The 12,219-nt window shown below is 42.8% G+C and overlaps 1 protein-coding gene across 8 annotated transcripts in view; it reads left to right on the forward strand.

The window, feature by feature from the left end:
• Positions 1 to 9,686, forward strand: part of LOC129700834 (triple specificity protein phosphatase PtpB-like) — a 25,063-nt gene extending 15,377 nt beyond the window's left edge. For 6 of the 8 annotated variants that reach the window (XM_055641572.1, XM_055641577.1, XM_055641570.1 and 3 more), the window contains 4 exons: positions 2,212 to 2,749; positions 4,601 to 4,749; positions 7,316 to 7,440; positions 8,979 to 9,686. In XM_055641572.1, coding sequence (XP_055497547.1) covers positions 2,278 to 2,749; positions 4,601 to 4,749; positions 7,316 to 7,440; positions 8,979 to 9,108 — 876 coding nt within the window. In that variant the 5' untranslated portion in view covers positions 2,212 to 2,277 and the 3' untranslated portion in view covers positions 9,109 to 9,686. The remainder of the gene's footprint in view (positions 1 to 2,211; positions 2,750 to 4,600; positions 4,750 to 7,315; positions 7,441 to 8,978) is intronic. The other 2 variants (XM_055641573.1, XM_055641575.1) reach the window with 1 other exon arrangement.
• The last annotated feature ends 2,533 nt before the right edge of the window (positions 9,687 to 12,219 follow it).

The raw sequence follows: 12,219 nt of genomic DNA on the forward strand, positions 1-12,219 counted from the left end.
CACAGGAGCTATAAGATAGACGCAAAATGTTGGAGTAATTCAGCAAGGCAGACAGCATCTCTGGAGAAAAGGAATAGGTGATGTTTTGGGTCAGAACCCTTCTTCAGTCTCTTTTTAGAGTAGGTAAAGGGAGTTGAAAAGTTAAGACAGTTGGTGTCTCGCCGGCAAATAAAAAATGAAAAGGTCTTGAGAGGATAGAAGGCCGTCTGGGAGACTCTAAGAGGAGGAGGACTGTTGGAGACGGGAAAAGGGGCCATCACTGAGTGGTGAGGACTCCTTCCCATAGAAAAAGGCACGGAGGCAGATCCAACGGAAATTATAGGAACTATAGGCGGGTGAGCCCAACTTGAGCAGGGCGAAAGTTACTTGAGGGTATTCTGAGACAAAAGATCTTGCACATGTGGAAAAGGCAAGGTCTAAAGGGATATTCAGCATGTCTTCATGCATGGGAAATCATGTCTCATCAATTCAATTATGTTTTTTGAAAATATGAGGAAGAGGATTTGGAATATTGTGAGCAAATTTGGGTCCCATATCCCAGGAACAATGTGCCGGCTCTGGAGAGGGTCCAGAGGAGGTTTACAAAAATGATTCCGGGAATTAGTGGGTTTCCATATGATGAGCATTTTACAGTACTGGGCCTCTACTGAGTTAAGTTTAGGTTGAGAGGAGACCTCATTGAAACTTACAGAATATTGAAAACCATTGATAGAGAGGATGTGGAAAGTGGATGTGGATGTGGGAGTCCTAGCCTCAGAATTAAAGGACACTCCTTTAGAAAGGAGGTGAGGAGGAAGTTCTTTTGTCAGAGCAGAGTAGTTAATCTGTGGAACTCATTGCCACAGAGGGCTTTGGAGGCCATGTCAGTGGATATTTTTAGGCAGAGATAGACAAATTCTTGATTAGAACGGGTGTCAAGGGTTATGGGGAGAAGGTAGGAAAATGGGATTAGGAGGCAGAGATCAGCCATGGTTGAATGGCGGAGTAGACTCGATGGGCCGAATGGCCTAATTCTACTATAACGTGAATTTGTGAAGAATGATTAGTCCAGATTATGTACTTGGACTTTAGCATGGCCTTTGACAAAGTCCCAATTAGTAAATGGGCTCAGAGGTTAGATCACATAGGATCCAAGGTGTGCTAACCAACTGGAGGCAAAATTGGTTTGGGTGAAAAAGCCAGAGGGTGGTAGTGGATATTTTATTTCCAAAGGGAGGCCTGTGAACAGCAGTGTGCAAAATATATGGGGGCTGAGTTCACTGTTGGTCTTTATCTTTATTAAACCTTTGGATGAGAATGTAGTGGTCATGATTAGTAAGTTGCCGATGAGACTAAAATTGGTGCTGTAGTGGACAATGAAGAAGGTTATCTAAGATCACCACAGGAGTTGGATCAACTGGGAATATGAGCCAGGGATTGGCAGATGGAATTAGGTCAGACAAGTGCAATGTGTTGTATTTTTGGTACAGGTAGTTCTGCTACTAACACAATAGTTAATCTTGTGATTTAGAAAATTGTGTTATAAAGACGATGGAGTTAGGGGCTAGAATGTTTCAGACTCGCAAAGTCTTTTCAATAGCAATAAGTTTATTTTTGTTATTGCAAGCTAAAAATACTAAAGTCTGTATGTTACATTATTTAATGGATTATCAAGTGTCAAAGAAGCATTTGCTTGTCAATTTCAATAGCCACGCAGGGTTAAAGTAACAGTTGTGTTCTTAAAAGACAATAATGCCTAATTACTGCTAGAAAGTTACATGGAAACAGTATTTTCCCCCTATACTGTTAAAATCCAATACAACAATTTTCTGCTTGTCAATTTCCAAAGTAACTTCTAAGTAATCTAGTTCCTGATGGAAAGTCAGTTTTGTGTCTACATTATCTCTTATGCCCTGCCTTTTTTTTAACCTTTTTTTAAAACAAAGTTACCTATTTTTATGATGTCTCCTTTTTCTATATGGTTAAAAATAAAACAGATGTTATGCTGTATTTGGGTAATTTAATTCTGACCAACATTCAAGTTCCAAAAGGCTTCCAATTTAGTTAAATAAACTTTAATGTTATTTACTGCTGTTCATTGTCAGATATCTTGCTCAGTAAACAAAATATTGTTTTGTCAAAGTACACTTGAGATAATGTTATTGGCTTGTTTAGACACTTGGAACAGTTGCTAGGATCTACTGTCTAATTCAATTTTCTGATGAATCCCAGCAGCTGCATCACTTTGGCTACAGCAGGAATTGCATTGAATAGAACTACCCCACTAAATGTTGAAATATGTCATCAAAAGCAGTGGAAAACATCGCAAACTTCAGGCAACTCTGCTTGGGCACAGCCAAGATCTACCGCTGTTCCTTCCCAGAAAGGGCGACAGAGAAAGATGTGAAATACCTGAAGGAAACTCTGGGAATCAAACTGATCATTGACTTTCGTGAACCCAATGAAGAGGGTGACGCACCATGTCTTAGAGACACCTACAAAAGAGTTGTTGTCCGCGAAGTGGAACTTGAAAACATGAAAGCAAATGGCACCACAGGGCAGTTTCTGATAAAGGACATGCCTCATGTGCACTTAGCCCTTGGTTTTGTTTCCAAGAAGTATTTTCGTCTTTTGACAGATGATCATAAGAAAGACCTGGTAGAGAGTTGTTCTCAGACCCCGAAGAATATCATGCAAAATATAGCGAAACGGGGTTTAAAGCAGATGTACAAGGATTTCATTGACACCTCACAGACCTTCATCTATACAAGTAAGAGTCAGGCACAAATGTAAAAATAAGACCAGGAGTACTCCATTTAGTCCTTTGAACCTGCTTTTATTCAATACTAGACCAAGGGGGAACCATTGGGTCCCGTCCCCTAAACCCTAAACGCGCGGTGGGGGGGTGACCTGTGGCGTCACACACACACACACACACACACACACACACACACACACACACACACACACACACACACACACACACACACACACACACACACACACACACACACACACACACACACACACACACACACACACACACCACCCCCCTTGATATTATATTAATATTATTCATTCCCTCCTTTTACCCCATCCCCGCCTTATCCACTCACACATAGCTCCCAACTCACAGGTGCATTTATAGAGGTAGAGAGAGAGGACAGAGAAAGAGGGGGCAGAGAGAGAGAGAGGGGGCAGAGACAGAGAGAGAGAGAGAGGGGGACAGAGAGAGAGATAGAGAGGGGGAATACAGAGAGAGATAGAGATAGAGAGAGAGAGCGAGGGAGGGAGAGAGAGAGAGAGAGAGAGAGAGAGAGAGAGAGAGAGAGGGAGGGGGAGAGGGGGAGAGAGGGGGGGGGGGGGGGGGGGGGGGGAGAGAGAGAGGGGGGGAGAGAGAGGGAGAGAGAGAGAGAGAGAGAGAGGGAGAGTGAGAGAGGAGAGAGAGAGGGAGGGGGGGGAGAGGGGGGAAGGGTGGAGAGGAGGGAGGGGGGAGAGGGGGGGGTGGAAGAGAGAGAGGGGGGGGGGGGGGGTGGGAGAGAGGCTGGGGGGAGAGAGAGCCCGGGGGGGAGAGAGAGGATGTGACCTAGGAGCCGAGAAAAAGCGAATCCTGCACGTCTTTTGAATAATGTGGCGAGAGGAGAGGGGGCGGGGGGGTGACATCACTCACAGCGGGACCAAGACGGTAGCAAGCAGATCCATTGTGACCTCATCAGTGAAAGAGCCGGTTTATTTTCAAAGTTATTTCAGATTTGTGAACATTTTCATAAATAACTCGAGAAATAAGGCTCGAAATTTTCAGGTAAGACGATTTCAGACTCCAAGGGATAAATCTCTATCGGAATATGCGGAGATTTTACTGTTAGCGCGTTGTTTTTTCTAAGTTTGCAGCTGACACAAAGCTGGGTGGCAGTGTGAGCTGTGAGGAGGATGCAATGAGGCTTCAGGGTGAATGAATGAATGAATTAATGAATAAGTTTATTGGCCAAGTAACATACAAGGAATTTGCCTTGGTGCTCCACCCGCAGGCGACAACGACATACAGTGACAGTTAGGAATGACACATAAAATATTAAACATTAAAAATAAAACATTATTGATTAAACATGTGATTTAAGTAAAATACCAGAGCAAAAGTAGGATACAGATTTTTGGTTATTGAGTAGAGTTACCACTCATGGTAAAAAGCGTTTTTTATGTCTGGCTGCAGCATCTTTCACAGTCCTCATTGACTTAAATAGTGACAACATTTATTTTGCAGTACCACGTAATCTAAAAGAAAAGGTAATTGATTCCACAGTGTGAGACAAAAATGTTTATTCGTTCCCGGCCATCAGTCATGCTTAATGCTCACATGGACCTCCTCCCATTTTACTACATCCACTTTAAGAACATAAGGACATTTGAGCAGGACTAGGCCACTCAGCCCTCCAAGTCTGCCCCACCATTCAGTATAATTTTCCTCTTTCAGTACCATTTATTTACCTCGTACTTTACAAATTTCCTTTCAGTACTTTTAATATTTCATTGGTATTATAGACAGATAAATTGTTTATTAATGAAAGTAGAATAAAGTTAATAAATGTCCTTACTTTGAAAAAAAAAATGTTATTGCTTCAAGTGCTGAAGTTGCTGAGTGATCCGAACAATGTCCCTGCTCTGATCCATTGCACGGCTGGGAAAGATCGGACTGGGATCGCCTCTGCCCTGATTCAGTCCTGCATGGGCTTTTCAAAGGAGTGTGTTATCGATGACTATGAAGCCACCACAGTAAGCAGCATTGCCATCTCTGGGCGGGGTTCATTAGCTAAGTTGTTCCTTTCTCCCGTTGGCACTTTCATTGGAAGATACAACTTTCCTTTTAAACAATTTGCACTTTAGTTTTGTTTAGAGGTACAACGTGGTAACGGGCCCTGCGGCCCACTGACTCCACACTGACCTTCGATAACTCGTTCACACTAGTTCCATGTTATCCCACTTTCCCATTCACTCCCTACACGGTAGGAGCAATTAAAAAAAAAAATCAAATTAACCTATAAACCTGCACCTCTTTGGAATGTGGGTGGAAACCAGAGCAGCTGATGGAAACCCACTTGGTCACAGGGAGAACGTGCAAACTCCACACAGACAGCACCCTAGGTCAGGATCGTATAGGGGTCTCTCAGGATCATATACGGGTCTCTGGTGCTGTGAGGCAGCAGCTTTACCAGCTGCCCCACTGTGTCACCCTATATAGCCACCATGCCTGCCACTTATAGCTTCAATATAGCTGTTTCACAGGGTTGTATGAAAGCAGAATTCGATGCTGAGTTAAGGGGATATTTGGATGACCAAAAACTTGATCAATGCTTCTTGAAGAAGGAAATGGAAAATCAGAGGCTTGGGAAAGGAATTTTAGAGCTTAGAATTGAAGAGAGGCTCACCAGAGTCCATGCCATTAACACTAAATCCTACATGAATCCTATTCTTATTCGCCCAAATTCTCAAAAATGTATCTGTACAATGTGGATGGCTTGATTGCAATCATGTATAGTCTTTCCGCTGACTGGTTAGCATGCCACAAAAGCCCATCACTGTTCACTGCAGAGAATTCCACAGATTCACAACTCTCTGGGCGAAGAAGTTTTTCCTCGTCTCAGTCCTAAATGGCCTACCCCTTATACTTAAACTGTGACCCCTGGTTCTGGACTCCCCCAACATTGGGAACATTTTTCCTGCATCAAGCCTGTCCAATCCTTTAAGAATTTCTATAAGATCCCCTCTCACCCTTCTAAATTCCAGTGAATACAAGCCCAGTCGACCCATTCTTTCATCATTATGTCAGTCCCGCCATCCTGGGAATTAACCTTGTGAACCTGCGCAGCACTCCCTTAATAGAAATATGTCCTTCCTCAAATTATGAGACCAAAATTGCACACAATACTCCAGGTGCGGTCTCACCAGGGCCCTGTACAACTGCAGTAGGACCTCCATGCTCCTAAACTCAAATCCTCTCGCAATGAAGGGCTAACATGCCATTAGCTTTCTTCGCTGCCTGCTGTACCTGAATGCTTATTTTCAGTGATTGATATACAAGCACACCCAGGTCTCATTGCACCTCCCCTTTTCCTAATCTGACACCACTCAGATAATAATCTGCCTTCCTGTTCTTGCCACCAAAGTGAAAAACCTCACATTTATCCACATTATACTACATCTGCCATGCATCTGCCCACTCACGCAACCTATCCAAGTTACCTTGCAGCCTCATAGCATCCTCCTTGCAGCTCACACTGCTACCCAGCTTCATGTCATCCGCAAACTTGGAGATGTCATATTTAATTCCCTCGTCTAAATCATTAATATATATTGTAAATAACTGGGGTCCCAGCACTGAGCCTTGCGGCACCCCACTAGTCACTGCCTGCCATTCTGAAAAGGACCGTTAATTTATACTCTTTGTTTCCTATCTGCCAACCAGTTCTCCATCCATGTCAATACCCTACACCCCAATACCATGTGCTCTAATTTTGCACACTAATCTCTGGTGTGGGACCTTATCATAGGCTTTTTTGAAAGTCCAGATACACCGCATCCACTGGCTCTTCCTTATCCATTCTACTTGTTACATCCTCAAAAATTTCCAGAAGATTAGTCAAGCATGATTTCCCCGTCATAAATCCATGCTGACTTTGACTGACCCTGTCCCTGCTTTCCACTAATGCTGCCCGACCGCCATCTATTTTCATATGAGATTTTCAATATTAAGGTGCTGTTGCACTGAGAACTGCCAGCAAGCTGAGGGTGATGGCTGATTGAAACTTCTTGTAACTTAGAGAACATGGAGCAGAATTCTTTCCCAAGAAAGCACCTTGCCTTTGAATGCCATATGCTTTTCAGAAGCTTTTGTTCTGCAATTGTCCTTAGGACACTAAGAAGCAAACATTTCTCCTTTAAAATAACTCCTCGTCTTCATACTATAAACCTGCTACAAATGACTTTCAAGTTTGATTTTGTGAGTTTACTTCCAATAGGTTTTTGAGGGTCTATTATTGTAAGTGATATATAACTCCAAACTTCCGCCCACTAAAATTCTCATAGTTGATCTCCTCAAAGACTTCCAAGGAATGCTGTTGCCTCTTTTGTCCTTTCTGACCATGCCGGGAAAACTTAAGTCCATAAACTGTAAACAGAGCGAGCCATCACTCTGAGTTTTGCATGCAGGCATTAAAATGGAAATGGTGGAAACACGCTGCAGATCAAGCAGCATCTGTGGAGACAGAGTTAACTTTTCATTTGGAAGACCAAGGTGAACAAATTGTTGAATGAACATTTTTTATTTTCATTTTCTCTCCAGGAAGGCATAAAGCCCATTTATGATGAAATCCGCAAACATTACAATGGAGTACAGGGAATGGCTGAAGAGTTTTTGACCAGTGAACGAGAAACAATGGCATCAACTCTGGCCTACATTGATGAAATGTAAGTGGGAAATGTAAGGGATATGCTTTTTGTTTGGAAAATATGGGGAATATTTGGTGTATAAAATACAAAAAATATGTAATTTTTTAAATTTCCACAGAATCCAACATTTCATTAACATTGAACTAGCGAGATCTCTAATGTTCTATATTCTATAATCCTACTAATTGTTCAAAGCTATTTCACCTGGTTGTGGTATTACCAGAACAGTAGTTAGGGGCAGTGGTAACATATTCATTCACTGTCATTTTATTATTCACGACTCCCGTGAATTGTGTTGGCAAACATGATTTATTATTCACCACCTATTTCCAGAACAATATCTGAAATGGAGCAGGGTCTATGACTGATGTTCCACATAGGGAAATGTGCTATTTTTATGAAAATAGAAATGATTACAAAATGATTATGATGAGTGAAAATACTGTGAAAACTCAGCAGCTGGTGCCTGTATTTAGAGTCCTGGAAATAATATTTAATTCTAACAAAAGTTCATTGACCTGAAACATAATATGCTAAATTTTCTGCATTTCTTTAAGTTAAAAAAAAAATTCAGTAACTGTTTTTGAAGACTTGTTCCCAAATAGAATCAGACTTTTCTATACTCACCATATCAGCAGACATTAGGGGTACTGGGATTTCTGCTAAAAGCCCATGGTCTTGCGTGAGTTATCTCATAAGCTCTATCTCGGATAAGTTCTGGGAGTGTTTCTGCCTTTTTTAGGTTGCCTGCCTAAAGCTATAGGGCCATTGAGCTGGTACATGTGCAGCATTACGGTCCAATGGGAGCAAATACAATACAGTACTGGACATCATCAATACATTACATTGTATTGCACGTGACAAGCATAAAGAGCAAGCAATGTGAAGTATGCCGAGTGACATATTGATATCCACCTCAAAAACAAACACATTTGTTTCATCTAGCAGCTTTATTTGTTCTTTATTATTTCTAGCTTAAATTCCTGGCTGAAGGAAATTTCAGAAATTGCTTCCAATCTGTTTTTCTGACCATGCCCACACCTGATAGATTCCCAATCTAGAAATACAGCCCAGGCTACTTTGAACTTTGCAGCTAAAGATAAACAGCACACCCTTCGATGACTTATATGATGAAATCAAAGCACGCATAGTAGAAGTAAAGCTATGAGTTCTCAGAATATATCGGAAACACTCGTCAGGTCCGGCCGCATCTGTGGGAACAGAAGCACAGTTTTCTCGCCTCTAGTTTATTCCACCCCATCACCCCCTCTCCCACCTCTTTTACTTTCAGCCTGAAGAAGGGTTCCTACCCGTAACGTCACCTATTCATCAACAGAGTTCATGTTTCGGGTGCTTTCGCACAAATGCAGCCTGACATGCTGAGTATTTCCTGCATATTCTATCCCTATTTATATGACCGTTACACACCCCCGACCGACCCTTGACTTGACTATTTTAGATGTCCTGCATCTGTTCTGTTTTTTGATTTTCAATGTCAGTTATCAGATTGGATCCCTGTTTTGTGATAATTAAATTAACTTGACTCATCTTTTTAGGCATGGATCTGTGCAAGAATATTTGATCAAATGTGGATTCAATAGCCAGGAGCAAGAGAAGCTGAAGAGAAATATAATAATCACAAATCCTCAGCAGCAGCAGCAGCAGGAGCAGCAGCAGTGTATGTAGGATCAATCAGCTCAAGGAATGATTTGCAAGCCACAATGTTGTTATGGTTGATTCAGATAAGGCTTTAACTTTGACCACAAGTTTGTGACTAAGTGGCATTGGTTATTTTCTCTGCATCATATCCATCCTTTATTTGACTACTATAAACTCTGTTAGTGTGATGCCTTTTACTGCATAGATTTGATCCACCAGTTTGGGATAGCTGCCATTACAAAAAATATATATTGTTTTCTGCAGCATGATGACACTAAACTCTGTAGTTTGTAATCCAAAAAAAACTCAGGGCGAATAGTAAAGTCTAGATTAAACATCCTTCATGTCAATGCACATTGTGATTTAACATGCAAAATCCCTTCTTAAAATCATTTGGGAGATTAACTAACAAGTGTTCAGGAGCGACTTGTGTGAAACTTGTTGCTTGTCTCATTTTCTGTGTAGCTTTAGTCATTCCCATAAATCATTAATAAGAAGTTTACAATCTACGCAATTAATTTGCCTTTTTTATTTTATCAAGGACTGTTTGCAGAGCTTATTATAAACACATTCATGCTGAAATAAACTTTGGTTTTTCAACCTGTCTGAGAACTGTTTTCATTCAATATTTTTAAGATGACATGATGTGTAGTGAGAGAATACAATGATAGTGGGCCTACATTTCAGCTTTATGTTGCAATTTGCTGGATAAAAAATCCATACAGATTTCTTGCTGAGATAAGAGTGAAATTAAGGTTCAAAGATAATGGGCAGAAAAAATAGTTCACAAGTTTAAATAAAAAATATATTTTAATGCTCTTGTGATTTTCATCCCATGTTTCTTGCAGAAATGTCCTGGAAATATATCCTTTCTGGCAATAAACTACAGATCAATTCTGAGGTTTTGAGATGTCTTTTTGCAGCTTTTACCCTTTGGAAGTGTTGGTTTAATGTTAACACTTAAAGGCAAAGAATGGTTCTTTCAATGAGGTACAATATGTTTGCTGACACTGTCTTTGAGAGGAAAGAAACAGTGATAAAGATGGTAAAATATGAATGACAAAATCAGGTCACAATATTAATGATTAATGACACCCCCCTCTTATCCATGGACCATGACCCCACAGACGAGCACCAGGCCTTTATCTCTAGCACTATCAATTACTTCATCACTTTTGGCTCCCCACCCTCCCAAGCCTCCAACCTCATCGTTCCCCAGCCCCGCATGGCCCGATTTTACCTTCTCCCCAAAATCCACAAACCTGACTGTCCTGGCAGACCCATTGTTTCTGCCCGTTCGTGTCCTACCGAACTTATTTCCACATACCTCGACTCCATCCAATCCCTTGTGGTTAAATCCCTCCCTACCTATGTTCAAGACTACTCACACGCTCTTCGTCTACTCCATGACTTCCGTTTTCTAGGCCCAGGTCTTCATCTTCACCATGGATGTCCAGCCACTCTACACCTCCATCCCCCACCAGCGTAGGTAGCGGGGTCTTAAAGCCCTGGCTGCCTTTTTTCAGCGACCGCAGTAAACATTGCATAAAACAATCCCCGGATTCTATGTGGTGGGGATGAAGGGGGAAACTCAGTCCCCTACCCGCCTAGCGGAGCTGGGGCCCGTCCGACCATAACAACGGTTTTCGCTTTGACCCCGGCCTCTCTACCCATTGCGAGGCCTCCAAATCCACACGCCCGCAGTAGCTATGGGAAGTCGCGCATCCGGGCCCGCAGCTATGCCCCTGCCTGGTTTTGTACTGCGGTGCCGTCGACTCCCAACGTCTTTATGGGAATTATACCAGGTGCCCTATCACCAAACTCTACCTCCGCTACATCGATGACTGCATTGGTGCTACCTCCTGCACCCACACACAACTCACTGACTTCATCCATTTCACCACTAACTGCCATCCAGCATTCAAATACACCTGGACCATTTCCCAACCATTTCTTGACCTTACTATCTCCATCGCAGGTGATAGACTACTGACCGACATCCACTATAAACCGACTGACTCCCATGGCTATCTGGACTACACTTCTTTACCCCCTGCTTCCTGTAAGGACTCCATCTCCTACTCCCAATTCCTCCGTCTATGCCGCATCTGCACCCAGGATGATGCGTTCCACACCAGAGATGTCCTCATTCTTCAGTGAACGGGGGTTCCCCTCTTCTACTATAGATGAGGCTCTCACCAGGGTCTCTTCTATACCCCGTAAGTCTGCTATCACTTCCCATCCCCCCACTCGTAACTAGGGCAGATTCCCCTTGTCCTCACCTTCCACCCTACCAGCCGTCACATACAACAAATAATCCTCCAACATTTTCGCCACCTCCAATGGGATCCAATCACCGCCCACATCTTACCATCTCCTCCCATGTCTGCTTTCCGCAGAGACCCCTCCCTCCATAACTCCCTGGTCAATTCATTGCTTAAAGCACACGGTATTGGGGGTTCAGTATTGATGTGGATAGAGAACTGGCTGGCAGACAGGAAGCAAAGAGTACGAGTAAACGGGTCCTTTGCAGAATGGCAGGCAGTGACTAGTGGGGTACCGCAAGGCTCAGTGCTGGAACCCCAGCTATTTACAATATATATTAATGATTTGGACGAGGGAATTGAATGCAACATCTCCAAGTTTGCGGATGACACGAAGCTGGGGGGCAGTGTCATAGCTGTGAGGAGGATGCTAGGAGGCTGCAAGGTGACTTGGATAGGCTGGGTGAGTGGGCAAATGCATGGCAGATGCAGTATAATGTGGATAAATGTGAGGTTATCCACTTTGGTGGCAAAAACAGGAAATAGACTATTATCTGAATGGTGGCCGATTAGGAAAAGGGGAGATGCAACGAGACCTGGGTGTCATGGTACACCTGTCATTGAAAGTAGGTGTGCAGGTGCAGCAGGCAGTGAAGAAAGCGAATGGTATGTTAGCATTCATAGCAAAAGGATTTGAGTATAGGAGCAGGGAGGTTCTACTGCAGTTGTACAGGGTCTTGGTGAGACCACACCTGGAGTATTGCATACAGTTTTGGTCTCCTAATCTGAGGAAAGACATTCTTGCCGTAGAGGGAGTACAGAGACGGTTCACCAGACTGATTCCTGGGATGTCAGGACTTTCATATGAAGAATG

Source organism: Leucoraja erinacea, chromosome 10 (genome assembly GCF_028641065.1).
Source record: "Leucoraja erinacea ecotype New England chromosome 10, Leri_hhj_1, whole genome shotgun sequence".
Taxonomy (NCBI): Eukaryota; Metazoa; Chordata; class Chondrichthyes; order Rajiformes; family Rajidae; genus Leucoraja; species Leucoraja erinaceus.